The 18,062-nt window shown below is 37.5% G+C and overlaps 2 protein-coding genes across 5 annotated transcripts; both read right to left on the bottom strand.

Moving 5' to 3' along the window:
• Positions 1-3,221: 3,221 nt before the first annotated feature.
• On the bottom strand, positions 3,222-11,295 carry LOC112167181. 4 transcript variants are annotated; one of them, XM_024304151.2, is made up of 8 exons: positions 11,123-11,295; positions 10,469-10,558; positions 9,848-10,048; positions 9,210-9,299; positions 7,718-7,795; positions 6,370-6,432; positions 5,851-5,983; positions 3,222-5,199 (listed from the first exon to the last, which is right to left on the bottom strand). In XM_024304151.2, exons 1-7 carry the CDS (start codon positions 11,247-11,249, stop codon positions 5,886-5,888), a joined length of 747 nt encoding a protein of 248 aa, XP_024159919.1. In that variant the 5' UTR covers positions 11,250-11,295; the 3' UTR covers positions 3,222-5,199; positions 5,851-5,885. The 4 variants fall into 4 exon arrangements, with proteins under 4 accessions (XP_024159919.1, XP_040361465.1, XP_040361466.1 ...); XM_040505531.1 differs by having other exon boundaries at positions 5,851-5,974; XM_040505532.1 differs by lacking the exon at positions 11,123-11,295 and adding an exon at positions 10,643-10,776.
• Positions 11,296-14,191: 2,896 nt separating this feature from the next.
• On the bottom strand, positions 14,192-16,346 carry LOC112167987. Its single transcript, XM_040507063.1, has 3 exons — positions 16,268-16,346; positions 15,584-15,649; positions 14,192-15,444 (listed from the first exon to the last, which is right to left on the bottom strand). The coding sequence occupies exons 2-3, from the start codon at positions 15,636-15,638 to the stop codon at positions 14,381-14,383; spliced, it is 1,119 nt and encodes a 372-aa protein (XP_040362997.1). The 5' UTR covers positions 15,639-15,649; positions 16,268-16,346; the 3' UTR covers positions 14,192-14,380.
• Between the last annotated feature and the right edge of the window lie 1,716 nt (positions 16,347-18,062).

Genomic DNA, 18,062 nt, shown 5'->3' with positions numbered 1-18,062 from the left:
ACAGGAGGCTGGTTCATAAAGCGGGTTCCTCTAGAACAATTTAAGCTTTCCTTGGCTAGGATGTCAACAACTGTATTCCTCTCCCTGTGTATGTATAACGTCCCGAACCTAAATTCACCGGTTTACTAGTTGTTGGACAGTGAACGACAATTTGTTTTACCTTTACTCTTTTTCGGTAACTTTAGTGGCCCTAAATTGTTGACTTTTGTTCGGGTCAAAATTTGAGAAAGTTTTCTTCATGAAAGTTGTAGAGGGCGTTAAACCGAGCGCGTGCATATGTGGTACTTAAAAATCGGATTTCGTATGCGAAAGTTATCAGAGAAAAGGTAAAGTTACTGTTCATGATAGAAATTGGTATAAATAATGAAAATTTACTATGGTAGGTTTCCAAATCCAGAAACCCACCTTTCTCTCTCCTCTCCCCCGATCTCTCCCCTTTCCTCTTTGGGTGATTTCTTCTCCCCTTCGATTCGCTGCCGTCCGGCCATTAACCGGTGGGCAACCGGCCACCACGTGATCGCCTCTTCCTCCTCTTGACACTAGTGCCCTTGTGTTTCGGCGATTTGGCTGGAAAACTCCGGATCGAAGCAAGTAACCTCACGGGGGCAGTTTGAGCTTTTCCGGCGATTCAGCCATTTCCGGCCGTCACCGGCCACCAAACCGGCGTCGAAGGTGGGGTTTTTGCCAAGGATCATTTCCCCCCTAGCCTTGAGCGGCGATTTGCAGCGTGGAAGGAGAATCAAGGAAAGCCCGATCCTAGGGTTTGGGATTTTTCTGGAAATTTTTCACCGGCCGAATTAGAGCTCTTAAAGGTAAAATTGGATTGTGTTGTGGTTGAGAAAAATGTTGGGTCTGATGAGTAGGTGGCGCTGCTGAAATTTGGTGACCATTGGAGGTGGTGGCCACCGGCGCGTGAGCCCCACGCGCCGCTACTGTAGGTGGCGCGTGAAGGCAGTGTTTTAATTCCGGTTTTTAGCCCATTAAATCCTATAAATTATGTAGAGCTTGTATGTGAAGTTTGGTAATTTTTGGAGAAACTTGGAATTATTTATGAATTTTGAAGTTTAGGGTTTCGATTATCGAATTACGAGAATCCGACCGTCGGATATCTCTCGGTTCTGCCTTGGAACCTTTAAATTAACGAATTGGTATTAGTGGTATGATTTGGGCTGAATCCGAGGAGAATGGGAGATGTAATTTATGAGGAATTGATTTTAGGAATTGTATTAAATTATTGAAGAATTATTCACGGAATATAATTGTGTATAGGACGACGTACCGAGCTATTGCTCGATGACGGAACACGAATGCGTGATCGTCGGAATAGTACTGTGAGTGGACTTTTATTTTTCAAAGAATGATGCATGCTTTTATTTAATTGGTTCCGAGGTTATAATTTATTTATCGTATTAATTTCCCGAGCATATGGTTAATTTCAGGAATGGATTTGGATATTTGATTATTTGAAGGTTTTATAGCGTGCGGGGTCACGTCATTGGAGTATGCTTATTTTCTTTTATTTATTTATTTCCGATGTGATTTCCGGATTTATACTATTTATATTATATTTATATTCGGCGATTTGAGATTTTTATGAGATTTTCGAAATGAGATTTCGATGGAGTAAATCTTTATATTTATTTATCTCCTATTTATTTCGAACTTGAGATTATCTTGGCGTGTGGGACACGTCGTTGGAAATTCATTTACGAGAGATAGGGAAGCTTTATGTACTTATGGATTTACTTGGTTTTCGGGTTTCTTTTGCCATACTTTGGGTGACTTATCATTGCTAGCATTGATTTTCCGCCTTTGTGGCGCAGTGATGGGATCACCGTAGCCCTCCGCCTTTGTGGCGCAGGTTACTGTCTCTATGACAGTAATTCTGTAGCCCGGTATCCTATCGCTACACTTAGTGGCGTAAGGGTATATTACGGGAGTAATGGGAGTATTTTAGCCTCGGAGGCTATCACCCGAGCTTGGGAGGCTCACTCGTATGGCTATCGCCTTCCCCTACTCACTTTACTACTTAAGCTAGCGGGGCTAGCTCGATTTTCGTTTAACCAGCGGGGCTGGTCTTATTTTCCTTGAGATCAGAGTTCCAACTTTTTCTTTTAAATCGTATGTGACTAGCGGGGCTAGTCGGTTTTCTTGAGTGGAACTCCTTTTGTTTTATTTTCGTTAATCCTTGCATGCATTGGGAAATTTTTTGTTTTTAAACAGAAATAAATGTGGGAAAGTATAAAATCCTTTTTGTTTGTAATTGTTTATTTTTGTCCACTCACGCTAACGTATTTTATGTACTTTCCCCTGGGCCCTTCGGTTTCAAATGCCCAGTTTGCAGGCGAATGGTCGGGCGTACACGGAGTTGAGGCATAGTCAACAGCATGGCTTCCGCATCTATCTTTGAATTAGGTTTTCCTCTTATACCTTTCTGTTAGAATTGCTCTGATTACCTATGGGATTTATGCTATCCGAGTTGAGATGTGTGTTTTGTGAATTGGAGACTGATGTTGATTTGGGGAGCAGGGTGACTCCAGGAGCACAAGGATGAATTGATTGAGAAGTGTAAATGTTTTCTACAGGTTTGGGTAGCCCATTTTAGGGGAAGTTCCGCCAAATTTTTGGTAGAATTTCTTCTAAGGTGGGCCCCACAGGGTCACTTCGGATTTCACCCGCGGGTCCTGTCAGTATGTGTTGGAGAGTACAAGAATCAAAGAGCTGCATCATGGACTTGCAGTTAGAGAGAAGAGTCCCAAGGGGATGAGTGTCATACGAATTCAGCTGCATGAGGTGGACCACAATTACAGAGTCACTTTCAACTTCAAGATTTTTGATATGGAGTTCAAGAGCAAGTTTTAGGCCAGTGAAGAGACTCCAAGCCTCAGCCTGAATAACTTCACTAGTCCCAACATGATGAATAAACCCATTAATCCATTCTCCAGAGCTATTGCGAATAACTCCACCGGCCCCAATAACACCAGCACAAGAACGAGCCCCATCAATGTTTAATTTGAAATAGTTTCTATGAGGTTTGACCCAATGCATAAGCACAGTGCTTTGGCCTTCTTTAGGACTGGAAACCTTAGAAATCTTGTACCATTCATTCACATAATCTTGAATGACTTTCAGAGGGTAGATAGGACCCTGGAAATGAACATCAAAAACCCCTTTATTCCTCCACTTCCATATATACCAACATATGAACAAAAAGATCTCTTGCCACTTGAAAGAATTTCATCTGCAATTCTGCTGAAGAGTGTTAGCCGCTATCCAATCATTCCAATTTAGTTGGAAGGAACCGAGCATTCTGGTGGGTATACGAATAGAAGACCAAACATGTTGAGCTTTAGGGCAGTCCCTAAGTAAGTGGAGCATGGATTCAGTGATACCAGGGCAGAATTTACAGCTTGGATCAGTGGTGAGATTCCTTCTATGCCTTTGAGCATTAGTTAAAAGTCCGCCTTACAGCATAATCCAAGCAAAGAGTTTTAGTTTAGGGGGAGGATGAAAACTCCATACTCCCTTCCAGGCACAATCAGGGGTGGAGTCATCAACAGAGATGCTAGCATAAGCACTCTTAACAGTGAAATCACCATTAGAGTTATGCTTCCATATGATCTTGTCTTCAGTGTTAAGATTGTTGCTGATTGGGATCATAAGGATTTTATCAATTACATAATTGGGGATGCATGCTTGAAGCATTGGAATATCCCAGCCATTTGTAGACCAAAAATCCTGCACAAGGATATTAATATCAACTAAAGAACCATCCAGAGCAAGATTAGAAAGCGCACCATAACCAGTCCACTCATCATGCCAAAATCTGATGGTCTGACCGTTACCAACTCTCCAAGTAATCCCATTCCTCAATAGACCTGCACCATAAAGAATAATACTCCAAGTGCTGGAGCTATTATTATGATGATTATAATTATTGTCAAGCAAGGATTTATTCTGATGATATTTATGATAAAAGATCTTACTCCACGGACCGTCATCCCCTTTGATAATTCTCCAATCGCTTTGGCTAACATAGCTCTGTTCATATCTGTAGTTCTTTTGATACCAACCCCACCTTTGCACTTAGGCAAACATACAGTATCCCACTTGAGGAGGTGTATTTTCTTTTTCTCAATGGAGTCACCCCAAAAGAAGTTCCTGTTAAGTTTATCAATATTCTCACAAGTGTACTTAGGGAGTTTAGCAGTCTGCATGGCATAGGTAGAAATTGAAGAGGTAACAGCTTGGATTAAAGTCAATTTTCCAGCCATACTTAGGTTCTTACTCTTCCAGCTAGCTAGCCTCTGTTGAACCTTGTCCACCAAACTAGCATAGGTACATTTGGTGATTCTTGAGTGGATTAGGGGCATCCCTAGGTACTTTCCCAAGTCATTCGTTAGAGGGGATCCACAGATTCTGCTAATCTTCTTAGCAACCCTCTTATTTATATTTGCGGAACAGTAAACCATAGACTTGTCAAAATTGATAGATTGCCCCGAGACTTTGCAGAAAATATCCATACATTTCTTTAGAACACGTAATGCTCGTTTCCCTTTGTTTCTGCACCTTCATCCATGTCATGACCAGTAGCATTTTAATTGTGTTTCTGCAAATAGTATATGACCAAAAAAAAAAAAAAAGAACCTCATAGGTCTCTGGCAGTAAAAAGTTGGATATGCTTCAAATGACACTGCATGTGAACAAGGCAGAAATTATCTCATTGTTGAAGCAACTCGATAACAAGACGATCCACTTCGCAAAAGACTTTTACACGAGAATTAACACAGGATCAACCACAGATATTCACATCGAATATAAATCAGCACTTTCTTCCCAACACAGGTGAAGCCAAACACCAAATTTCCATCCTCAGAAACCCTAAAACAACGGTCCGAAGCATTTAACACAGCTCTGCACTAGAGGTTTGATGAGGAGAGTCCACTGGAGGAGAACTAAGTGCAACCCTGCATGGGCACTCTGTACTCCAGTGGTATGAACTGCAACATAGATGACAAAACTTGAAAACAAGAGTCCGTCCTTCCACTTTATAACATTCGCAACGTCCATCTGACTTGCCACATAAATTACAAAGCAAGATACACACACTGCTAACGATTGCATCCTCTGGGAGAAATGTCTTGTACGGGCATACAGATGTAGGGTGGTCATCTACCAAGGAACAAACCAAACACTTACCTGTTTGAAGTTTGCAACTCCGTTAAAACAATACGGTGAAAGCACATGACATTGAATAACACCAAATTGTGTCATGAGCAGCAAAAATTAAAATTCAATGAAGCACATACAAATAGAGAGCCTGCAGTTGCAATGGTCAATGAATATGAATGGGACCGAAAGATAGGAGTGAAAAGGGTGAGAAATCCATGAGGGAGGGGCAGATTTGCCTAAATTTTTATTGTATTTTTTTTATTTTGTTTTATTAAGATTTGTCTGGTTTTATATCTAAAAGATCATTATTCATATGTTGTATATTCTAGAACCCACTGTAAGTAGAATAGACGTACTCCACATTAGCCACATCAGCACGTAACGGAGACTATGGATTGATTATCTAAAGATACGAAGGATTGAAAGTCATTGCAAAGCATAGGGGGCAATTGCATTAAAAGAAAACAAAGGCGGAAGACTGTCCGTCGCTACGCCTCAACTATTCAAGTGTTTATAAAATTTCATATAATACTTAAACTCAATTCAGATGGCAGACATTTGGAAATTCATGTAAGCTTCAGATCTTGGAATTAAAGTCATCACATATGCCTTTCAACGATTAGTCAAAATAGTTAACATGTTAGGTTTAAGGAAACAGAAACAAAATCAGAGGCATACCACAACGGAATTCTGGCTTAATCCGGAACATTGACCTACGACGGGCGGCTGACGCAAAGAAAGTGCTTATTCGTCCTTCTTTTTTTTTTTTTTTTTTTTTTTGAGAATGTGCTCATTGGTCCTTCTGCATCACCTGTTCGCCGTTAATTGTTAAATACTAAAGAAAAAAACTCTCTAAATGATGTCAATACCCAAAAACATCAGAACTGAGATTGCATGGCATTAATTAGATAGTGCCAGATGCATCGATAGTGTCAGAAAAGCAAAGATGGAACTTTGATTGAACCTTGGATTATGCACAAACCAAATAGAACAAAATAATTTGGGTGTAGCAGTTATCTTTAAAACTATAGTAGATTGGCTACATAATGCAAAAACCAAAATTGATCGTACAGTATCCTGTCAAATTACCAAAAAAGATAATAATAATAATAAAACAACTTTCATTTTTTTTAAAAACAAACGCAAGGAAACACCAAATAATATTCACACAAACCCAAAAACAAAAATAAATCATACCAGTATGACTATGGAGCTTGTGGAGTGGAGAAGTGCCAATATTTGGTTCTTCTGCCTTCATGCCTGTTTCACAGTTGCATTGTTAGAAAATGCCCCCCCCCCCCCCCAAAAAAAAAAAAAGGACGATGAGTGGATACATGATCCCATCAATAACTAGTTACTTCATATTATTCTCTGTAGGCCATAAAAATTAATTCACTGGAGAAATTACAAAAACTATATTCATGTAAGCAAATGACACTGAAGAACACCAAATTATCTACTGTAAAAAAGCTGTAAAAATGAATATTTGAAAATACATATACAAATAGAGAAGCTGCAGTTGCAATAATTGAATGAAAATGACTAGGCATGTATAGGTTTGGCATGAGAAGAGAGAGAAGGGTGAGAGATCCGGGGAAGGAAGGAGTAAATTCACTTTCTCCCTAAAGGTTTATCTAGTTTTTTTATATATAAAACTTAGCTTTAACCAAAAAAAAAAAAAAAAACAGTACAGAAAGCAGGGCACTAAATATATCAATATAGTGTCATAAGAAGAGCAAAGCTGGATCACTGGAAACAGATCGAGACGTTGCATGCATATGCAATGAGATGTAATTAGTTACTCGATATTATTCTATGTAGGCTACCAAAATGACTTGGATGGAGATATTATCTTGTGTACTCAATACCAGGTATAAAACTCTGCATCATGCACAAACCAGCATCCAAAAATTTGGCTATCCTCAATTTATTTTTATTTTTTTGGTCCGTGCCTATCCTCAATCTAAAAAAGTATTCTTTTTTCTAAAACACAAAAACCAAGGAAATTTCAGATAACCTTCCCAAAAAAAAAAGCATACCAACAAATTCAACGAGACGCATTCCTGTTTAAATGTTAATCTCCATGTAACTATCCATTTTCAAAATCGAAACAAAAACAAAATTCGACTAGTTACTTCATATTATTCTCTGTACTCTATCAAAATTAATCCACTGTTCATGTGAGCAAATGACACTAAAGAACACCAAATAATCTACTTCAAAAAAGCAGTAAAAATGAATAGTTGATAATACATATACTAATAGAGAAGCTGCAGTTGCAATAATTGAATGAAAGCGACTAGGCTTGGATAGGTTGGGAATGAGAAGACGGAGAAGGGTGAGAGATCCGTTGGGGAAGGAAGGAGTTAATTTACTTTTCTCCCCATTCATTATTTTAATGTTTATCTAGTTTTTCATATCTAAAACTTAGCTTTTAAAAACCAAATTGATTGCATAGCATTTAGCCTGGAAAAAAAAAAAAATTGAAATCACACAGCCCAAGCAAAATTCCAGATAAACCTTAGAACAAAAATCAAAAGATTACCAAGAGAACTGGGGCCATCATAAGTCTCAACAGCAAGGAGTTTCAGCTTGAGTCTCTTGGCCTTGCCACCCTGGCTACCTGTTTGCGGTTGCATTGTCAGAGAAAAAAGAAGCAGGAAAAGAAAATGGATGGATGACAATATCAAGACCTAAAAACCAGTACTGTGACCACATGAAAAGCAAAAATGAATGAAATGCAATGAAAATGGTCTATGATCCCATAAGGCCTCGTTTGGTTCGCGGAAAGTAAGCATCAGGAAAGGAAAGTTGTTCCTTCCCTGTGTTCTGTGTTTGGGATGCAAAAGGAAAGGAAATATTTTCCTGAAGCAAAGGAAAATAGGGGGAAAATGGTTCCTTCCATACTCCAAAGGAATCACTTTCCCCCCCCTTCTTTCCTTGCATTTATTACTCACAACATATTATTTTATTCCATTAATTACATATTTTTTAACAAATTTCCGGATAACTTTCCTTACATTACCAAACATCGGAATGGAAAGTTCTTCGAAAAGTTCATTTTCCTTCCCATGGGAAAGACAAAGGAACTACTTTCCTTTCCGCAAACCAAACGAGGCCTAAAAGTACAGTTACTATATTAAGGGCCGCAGATTGCACGTACCAAAGTGACTTGGTTGAAGAAATTATCTACCAAAGCCGAAAAAATTTGACCCAGTATTCAAGAAAAATCATATCAACACATTTTCTTCCTTCAAAACACACACAGGCACACAGCCCAAGCAAATTGAAGATAACTGTGCCCCTAGACCCTAGAAAAGAAAAATACCAGGATTGCTGGAGCACTTGTGGACAGAGGTGACAATCTTTGGTTCTCCAAAACACACACAAACCAGAATCCAAACAATATAATACTCACTTTTATTCAACACACGAACCAAGAAAAATCCAGATAATCGTCCTAAAACAAAAAATCAAAGGCATACCAACAAACTCAACAAGCTGCATTCCCGTTTAATCTCCATGTAACTACGTACCTAATATCAAATCAAAACTAAAACGAAATTCGACTAGATAAATCATATTATTCTCTGTACACTATCAAAATTAATTCACTGGAGAAATTCAAAAACTATATTCATGTGAGCAAATGGGTAATGACACTGGAGAATACCAAATAATCTACTTCAAAAAAGCAGTAAAAATGAAAATTTGATAATACATATAGTAATAGAGAAGCTGCAGTTGCAATAATTGAAATGACTAGGCTTGGAAAGGTTGGGAATGAGGAGGGAGAAGGCCAAAAGGGTGAGAGATCCATTGGGGAAGGAAGGAGTTAATTTACTTTTCTTCCCATTCATTATTTTAACATTTATCTTGTTTTTTTATATCTAAATCTTAGCTTTAAAAACCAAATTGATTGCATAGCATTTAGTCTGAAAAAAAGAAAGAAAAAAAAAAAAGACACTCATGTTCTTCAAATCACACGGCCCACACAAAATTCCAGATAAACCTAAAAACAAAAATCAAAAGAATACCAGAAGAAATGGGCCCTTTATAAGCCGCCCAGGGACCTTCCATAGCAATGTTCGACCCCTTGAGTCTTCTGGCCTTGCCACCCTTGCTACCTGTTCACAGTTGCATTGTCAGAAAAAGAAAAAGAAAATGGATGGGTGACATTATCAAGACCTAAAAACCAGTACTCTTGACCACATGACGTACCACACGAAGAGCAAAAATGAATGAATTGCAATGAAGAGCAAAAATACAGTTACTATATTGAGGGCAGCATCATGCACATACCAGTGATTTGACTAAAGAAACTATAAGCCGAAAAAATCTGACTCAGTATTCAATAAAAATCAAATCAAAACCTTTTTCTTCCCTTCGAAACACACACAGCCCAAGCAAATTGAAGATAACTATACTCAGAGACCCTAAAAAAGAAAAAAAATAAAGCATACTTGTGGAGACAAACCACAAACCAAGGAAATTCCAGGTAATCATCCTAAAACGAAAAAACAAAAGCATACCGACAAACTCAACGAGATGCATTCCGGTTTAAATTACCTATTTCCAAATCAAAAATTGAACTATCTAATCCCAAAAGAAAACACAGAATTGTCGCAGACAATCATGTTCGTCGCAAACCCTAAAACAAAAAGGAGAAGCATACCATGAGAATTGTCGTGGTTGATTGAATCAGCTGGATCGATATGCACGGTGGCCATGGCTTCCTTTGGCATACCATGAGAATTGTCGCGGTTGATTGAATCAGCTGGATCAATATGTACGGCGGCCATGGCTTCCTTTGGCATACCATGAGAATTGTCGCGGTTGATTGAATCGGCTGGATCAATATGCACGGCGGCCATGGCTATCAAAATTAAATCGTTAAAGAAATTCAAAAACTATATTCATGTGAGCAAATGACACTGAAGAACACCCAATAAATCTACTTCAAAAAAGCAGTAAAAATGAATATTTGATAATACATATACTAATAGAAAAGCTGCAGTTGCAATTATTGAATGAAAATGACTAGGCTTGGAAAGGTTGGGGATGAGAAGTGGGAGAAGGGTGAGAGATCCGTTGGGGAAGAAAGGAGTTAATTTACTTTTCTCCCCATTCATTATTTTATCGTTGATCTTGTTTTTTATATCTAAAACTTAGCTTTAAAGACCAAATTGATTGCACGACATTTAGTCTTGAAAGAAAAAAAGACATTGATGTTCTTCAAATCACACAGCCCAAGCAAAACTCCAGATAAACCTTAAAACAAAAATCAAAAGAATACCAGAGGAACTGGAGCCTTCAGAAGCCGCAGAGGGATCCTCCATAGCAATGTCCAACCACTTGAGTCTTTTGGCCTTGCCCCCCTTGCTACCTGTTTGCGGTTGCATTGTCAGAGAAAAAAGAAAAAGGAAAAGAAAATGGATGGATGACAATATCAAGACCTAAAAACCAGTACCATGACGCCATGACGAACCACACGAAGAGCAAAAATGAAGAATTGCAATGAAAATGGCTAACGATCCCATAAAAATACAGTTACTATATTAAGGGCAGCATCATGCACATAACTGTGACTTGGCTGAAGAAATTATCATACCAAAGCCGAAACAAACTAACTCATTATTCAATAAAAATCAAATTTCCGAAACATACACAGCCCAAGCAAATTGAAGACAACTATACTCATAGACCCTAGAAAAGACAAAAAATAAAAAAAAGCATACATGTGGAGACAAACCACAAACCAAGGCAATTCCAGATAATCATCTTAAAACAAAAAATCAAACGCATACCAACAAACTCAACGAGATGCATTCTGCTTTAAATTACCTATTTTCAAATAAAAAATTCGACTATCTAATCCAAAAGAAAACACGGAATTGTCATCCGACAATAATGTTCGTCGCAAACCCTAAAACGAAAAGGAGAAGCATACTATGAGAATTGTCGCGGTTGATTGAATCGGCTGGATCGATATGCACGGTGGCCATGGCTTCCTTTGGCATACCATGAGAATTGTCGCGGTTGACTGTATCGGCTGGATCTATTGGCACGGTGGCCATAGCTTCCTTTGGTCTCCGATTTTCTGGAGCGCGTTGAGCTTTTTATAGTTAGTCCCGCTTAGTCGGTGTCTGATTTGGTCCAAGCCCAATATAATCCCGAGTCTGCATACTGCATTAATTAAAAGTATATATTCTTAGCGAATTTTAAATCTTAAATTCGACTTTCGACTCTTAAAAGTATTTCTCAAAAAAGACTCTTAAAGTGATGATGATGATGATGATGATGATGAAGTGATGAGCTCTTATGTGATTGAGATCAATTCTGACCATAGAGAGGGTACATGTGAAGAAGTTAATTAACCTTGAAGAAGCAATTGCTTGGGCTAAAGAGAAGTTTCAAACGCATGGTGCTTCTGAAAAATAATCAAGCATGACAGCTCATGATCACAATGAGCAGTACACTGAAATGGATGAATTAAGGTGATCTTTTTTTTAGCTTAACTGTAATTTTAGGCATGAATAATTTAGTAGAAGGAGAAGAAGATCATTGAGAATAACAGTGTTTTGATGATTCAGGAAGGCCTAATGTGGATGGATGCTCGGATCAACAGAGAGATGAACAGGAAATAACTAGAACAGATATGATCAGGAAGGCCTTCTTCTTCAAATATATGCGTATGTATGCATGTACGTATCTAAATAGGGGCTGCTTCATCGGCTGTTTTGAACTAGTATGTTCCCATGGCGGTATCATTTGCGAGTTGGATAGGTCAAATTCTCAGTATTTCAGGTCTGATGAATTGGCTCTGCTTCAAAAGTGATGTAATTGGAGTTGATTATGGTTCCGAACTACTTTATTTTTTATAAGGTAGTTTGCATACAGTTATGTGAAACATGAACGTTCATTGTATATGAACATGAAATACTCTGTTAGCACTTCTGTATGCATGCCACTAAACTTAATGTCATTATATACAGCTTTTAGAGCATTATGACCAAGTAGTTGGAAGTGAAATAAGTGAAGCACATACTCTACATTTTTATGTTAAAGGGCAATTGATTTGACGTAGCTGTTTATTCTCACTGAATTCTGGAGCAGGTTCCAAGTTATCAGAAGAAGATGCAGAGAATAGAAAGGTATAATAATTACAATGGAGCAAATCTGAACTCTGAACCAATTGTCTATTACTTTTTTACCTCTCTTGGATTGCAGCAAGTAGATACACTCGGTACTACTTACTTTGATGCACTGTCCCAAAACAATAAGGCAACTTTTACTAATTCAATTCAATTGTGTCTTAATTTATGAAAATTTCCAGCATCAAATTTCCCAAAATGGTTTTTACTGGAACAAGTTCTTAAGCCTGGAGTTTACTCCAAATTTGGAAAATGTTGAAGGAGTAGTCATGATTAAGTACGTTAAATACAGAACTCAATGACAACAAATGAATGTGAATATGGTGCATTTCTAATTGGCAATAACTATAGTCTACCACCCCCTGATTACATCAGATTACCTTACACAACTAAATAAACTTACTTCAGTTCTACTATAAATATCAAATTCTTTCCAAGACTATACATATTTTTAGATAAGAAAATTATAGTGTACTGAATTTTAATTGATCCGATTTGAGTTAGCATCTTTGTAGACAAACGAACAGCAATTCCAATTCTGATATGGTTATTTAAATTATGTTCATTTCTTTGGCATCTTTTTGTTTCGGTAGCAGCAATTATTTAGCTTTCATGGGGAAGTTAACAAAGTTTATTTTTGTTACCGTTTTCAGTTTGTTATTGTGGAGCTCTGATGTTGTTAAATGAATACTATGTAAATGAAGCAGCTGTTGAACATTTGAATTTGAATTCATTGTCATTTATTTATGTGGTTATCTATGGCATCAGATACATTGCATGGTTTGTTTGATTTTGCATTCAATCTTATGAATTTTTTTTTTAATGTCCAATTTATTCTGATTCATTCTTCTTCCAGATTTACAGGTGAGGAGTAACATCCTTCCAATTCTGAAAGTCCTCCATGTACATACTGAAATGAAAAGATTTTGCCTTTTTTCTCTTTGGAGAAGAGCATGACAAGGGAGAGCTTGGAGATGTATAATGGGTATTTTTCAGCCTTTCGCCTCCTTTCATATGAAAACAGTCGCAATAGCCTTTTGCTTATTTTATGTTTAAATTACTCATCCTTTACTTTTCGTTTTCTTCTCTTTTAACCCAGTGCTCATTGCTCCTGCCGAACACAGAACATGGGGTTGAAGGCCAGTTACTTTTTTAATATATAGTTTAGTTAGCAGCAAATCTATAATTTAGAGTTGTGATTTGTTGGAAGGGTGGAGCAGCATAGTCACAGGGTGTTGAAGATACAAAGGAACTTTAATCACTTTTGGTGTAATTACACAGGTGTAGACTTTGGTGAAGTGCTTAGGCTTAGATTGTAGGGACAATGTCTTGACATTTCTGTATGAGGGAATAAATTTTGATCAGCTACCATCTCTACTTGCAGAAAATTGAAATGTATACAAAGCATAGGACTATCATTTGAGGGGTCTTGATATTTTTCTTCTTCCTACAAGCAAGAAAAAGCAACAAAGATATAGAAAGAACAAAGGATATGAAGTTGTCAGATACTCAAAGTGGGGAGATTGCCTCCACCTATATGGCAATCTTTTGTACTGAAATCACATCTACCATTTTGTGATGAGAAAATGGTTACATATATTGCATATAGAATGCAGCTCCTACATTTTATTACATCGATCTTTCATTTTGTTTTAGCATAGCTAATTTGTTGTTATTATTCAAACCACACCCAACTACAAAGTTCTTAAAAAATAACTACAACTTCTTACCCCGCAGCACCGCACGGGTTCTTTTTCAAGTGTATATACAAATGACAAGATGTCAGGTAATGACCCCTTCCCCAAAAGATGCCAAACATGACCCTGATTAAAATCAAGAACTAGTGTATCAATTGAGATGCCAATCCCTAAACAGAAAATATTGTCAGTATGTACACATGTAGATACACAATCACATTATATTTAATTTAGAATGATGCCAGAATAGACATCAATTTGGAGCACTTTTAGGTAAGTGGGATTGTACAACAACATAGTGGTGTAGTGCCAAAAGTCTCATGTTAATAACAACATCAATGACCTCTCCTAAAATCCTTAAAGATCAAGAAAAAGACTAATATACTTTTTTGTGGCCATAGCAAAGACAAGTGGAGCACCCTGCAATTGATGAAGCTCGATCCACGGCAATGAACGAATATGGGGATGCACATCAACATCTTGGGTATGCCCGTAGCCCAGCTGTTGTTTCCACTCTGACTTTACAGCCTGAAATTCTTCTTTAGCAACTTCTCCATCCGGAAATTGTAAGATGCGGATAAAATATTTTTCTTTGATTTGAATAACATGAGACCTTTGAATCCCAGAAGTGAATCGAGTGTGGATTACTTGACTCAACATTGCCTCAGTGTCGATCGTATATTCAAAATCACTCTTGCGGTAAAGACAGAAAAGAAAATGTGATAAGTAGGTTTTAAAGTAGTCATAATCATCATGTAGTACCTTGAGAATCTCTTCTGAACCTGATTCATGAATCATATCTGGTCTCACCTCCACTGAACACACTCTTCCACCAGTATAACGCTCATTCAACGCTGAAAACACTACTGCTCTTTTTCCAATTTGGGCAAGTTCAATATCTGATCTACGTGGACGGCCGCGCTTGTATGGCATTGGGTCCTCTTTCTTATAGTAATCTTGAACAGATTTCTCACCGGATCCATGGACAAATCCACTTCCGTGCTCATGTGTCACCTGTGGTGGGTTAGCACATTGAATGCCATATACTGAAGGTTCACCATTGCACCAACCAACTATTTGTGTTGCAGACGGGAAGTGCATGTTTGGGTTATCACGCTCCCATACAGTGACACATTCATGGACATAATTTGCTGCAATATGCACAACATTGTTGCTATCAAGTTGATCAGAAACTAATTCTTGACTGACTGTCGCTTTTACATGTGCCAGCATGGTCGAACAAAGATCCGGATTTCCAGCTATTGTAGCCAACACATTTGTTGAAATAGCGTAAGTTTTTGAGGCATTATCGTTCAATATCATGTAAGGAGGTGGCTCGGTACTAGACCTCTCGTCAGTGACCACATATATCACTTCTTCACCAATAAGAGTCAAGGTTGTTGTCCCTGTCACTTGCTTATCTGTTAACAAATGAACAAAAACTAGATTACGTTATACACATGTGCACCAAAAGAGTGGTAAGTTTTACTTTGGAGACTAGTATAGAATCTAATCTTAGATAGAAAATTAATATACATGTAAGACAAACCAAGAGAATACCTAGAAGTGAGCTGCGACTGCCACGTGAACGACGAGACGAAGAGGATTTTGACATATTGTTAACCTCTACACATACAATCAGCGATAATTTTTCATTAAGACTCCATAACCAAAACAAAGAAAAAGAAGAGGATTTTCAATTCTTGTTTAACTTACATAGTTAATGCACTTCAACCTATTAAACAACAATTATTTACAACATGAGGGGTGAAAAAAAAAAGCGTCAAACTTGGGAGATTAGCTTTTCTGAGGTGTTGTGCAGTATACAAAACAAAGTCACAAACAGATGAATTCATATTTCAACTATGACGGAAATTACCCTTTGTGATTCAAGAGTACCAAAAAAATTTCTTTGGGTAAAGTAAGTACTTGAGAAATCTTAGATATCTTGCACACTAGAAAGAATAATATATTGGTAAACATTATGTTAAATTAGCTAGCAAGGGTCAGGATTATACTACAAAAGAAGAGTTGAGCAAATTACAAGACAAGGACACGGAGAGAAACATGATGAGAAAATCAACAAACAAATCAAGTAGCTACAGGAAATCAACCAACCAAGCAGAGAAATGGAAAATTTCAATTCAATTCAAGCAGCCAAAGCTAAAATAAACCCAAAGAGTAATGTAGTGGTTGCAAAACCCAAACCCTAATTCCAGATCTGGTGGTTTGTAATTCAATTACCTCGAGGTGAGTGAATCAGACTAGGGTGTCGAAGAAGAGACGGCGCAGTGAAATGGGTGTTGGAGGACCAGAGACGGCGGACCAGAGACCGCGCTTGGAGCGGTGAAATTTGAAGTGAGCAGTTCTATTCAAGTAGGGTATTGACCAAACTTATCCCCACTTTACCCCAGCAACAAATTTTTATTCCCACTAACTCAATTTAAATTGAAATGATAATTTTACCCTCAATTTAATTAATATATTACATCATGCCACAACCTCTCTCTCTCTCTCTCTCTCTCTCTCTCTCTCTCTCTCTCTCTCTCTCTCTCTCTCTCTCTCTCTCTCTCTCTCTCTCTCTCTCTCTCTCTATGCGCCATGGCGGGTCCGAAATCAGAAGCCCACCACTGCTGGACCTTCACTGCGCGCGCCGACCCCGATTGGATTAGAAGACGATCCCAGCTTTGCTGCGTTTAGAGCTCATCGGCGGAAGCATGGCGACCGGATCTTCCAGCCAGAACTCGAACTCTCCTCCAGAAAGCTTCGGATCTAGACCTTCCATTGATTCTCTTCCAAAGACAAAGACGTAGCTCTTGAAGACCGGATCCCTCTGCAATTTTTTTTTTCCCTTCTCAGATCGACCACTTCTTCCTTCTTTTTTTTGGACAATGTTCTTTTTTCTATTATTTTTTTTTTAATAGATAACATGGAGCAGAAGGCCTATAATCAAAGAAAAAGAAATGTTTTATTTGGGTCTATTGCCCCCCAATAGACGTTTATTGGCGGGTAATAGACGTTTTGAATTGATGTAATCTTTTTTTTTTAATTAAAGTTTTGTTTGTCTAAATTTAGGAAGATTAGTTCTCATTCCGATGACCAAAAATTTTATTGGGAGGTAATAGACGTCTATTAAAGGGCAACAGACATCTAATGGGGAGTAATAGAGGTCTATTGCCCCTCTATTGGGGGGCAATAGATGTCTACTGGGGGCAACAAACCCTTTCAATGAGGTTTTCATAAAAGTCCGGTGGGCGGCAGCCGGTGACAGGGTTCCGGCGAAGTCCCCTATGGTCTCTCTCTCTCTCTCTCTAAGTAACAAAGGTGAGGGTAAAATTGTATTAAAAATAAAAACAAACAAATCTGAATTGGGTATTAGGGAAGACCTCCTTAAAGTGTTTTGGGTAAGAGTGAATTAAAGTATTCATACATTTGGACTTTTTAACTTTCTAAAATTTTTATGTATTTTTTTATCCTCTAAATCTTTGAATAGTTAAATTTTTTGAACTTCTGGTTATGCCGTAGTTTATTAATACCCTTTAATTCATGTGTTCACATGGATAGTTGAAGAGAGGAACGTGTGATTGTTCATTTAATTTTTTTGTTTTCATTTTATATTTATCTAACAATTAAAAATAAAAATATTTTTTACATTTTTAACCTTTAAAAATAAAAATATGCTGATGTGATAATTTATTAAATAAAGGGTATTTTAGTATTTCAAATATTGGAAAATAAAAATATGTTTTACATTTTTAACCTTTAAAAATAAAAATATGTTGATGTGATAATTAATTAAATAAAGGGTATTTTAGTATTTCAAATATGACACCAAAGTTAGACTTTCCTTTATAGTAGCAAAGACATGCAAAAAAACAACATTTTATTTAACTGATATTAGTCATAAAATTGAAAGTAACTACCATCTATTTATAAAAAATATTTTTTAGTTTTTATTTATTCTTCATAAATTTTCAAAAACAAAAAGGCAAATCACAGGCATAGTCGCACATAGTATTATATGAGGAGTGTGATAAGT

This window comes from Rosa chinensis, chromosome 5 (genome assembly GCF_002994745.2).
Source record: "Rosa chinensis cultivar Old Blush chromosome 5, RchiOBHm-V2, whole genome shotgun sequence".
Taxonomy (NCBI): Eukaryota; Viridiplantae; Streptophyta; class Magnoliopsida; order Rosales; family Rosaceae; genus Rosa; species Rosa chinensis.
Note: the sequence above shows the minus strand (reverse complement) of the source record. Positions and strands in the feature narration are given on the sequence as shown.

What these genes read in the sequence shown, in the direction of transcription:
- LOC112167181 (XM_024304151.2), bottom strand. Translation starts at nt 11,249, where the DNA reads ATGGCCACCGTGCCAATAGATCCAGCCGATACAGTCAACCGCGACAAT. An exon ending in TAAAGGGCCCATTTCTTCTG is followed by an intron (nt 7,796 to 9,209) that starts GTATTCTTTTGA and finishes AACCGCAAACAG; the next exon opens with GTAGCCAGGGTGGCAAGGCC. An exon ending in CAAGCTCCATAGTCATACTG is followed by an intron (nt 5,984 to 6,369) that starts GTATGATTTATT and finishes AACGGCGAACAG; the next exon opens with GTGATGCAGAAGGACCAATG.
- LOC112167987 (XM_040507063.1), bottom strand. Translation starts at nt 15,638, where the DNA reads ATGTCAAAATCCTCTTCGTCTCGTCGTTCACGTGGCAGTCGCAGCTCA. An exon ending in CAGTCGCAGCTCACTTCTAG is followed by an intron (nt 15,445 to 15,583) that starts GTATTCTCTTGG and finishes ATTTGTTAACAG; the next exon opens with ATAAGCAAGTGACAGGGACA.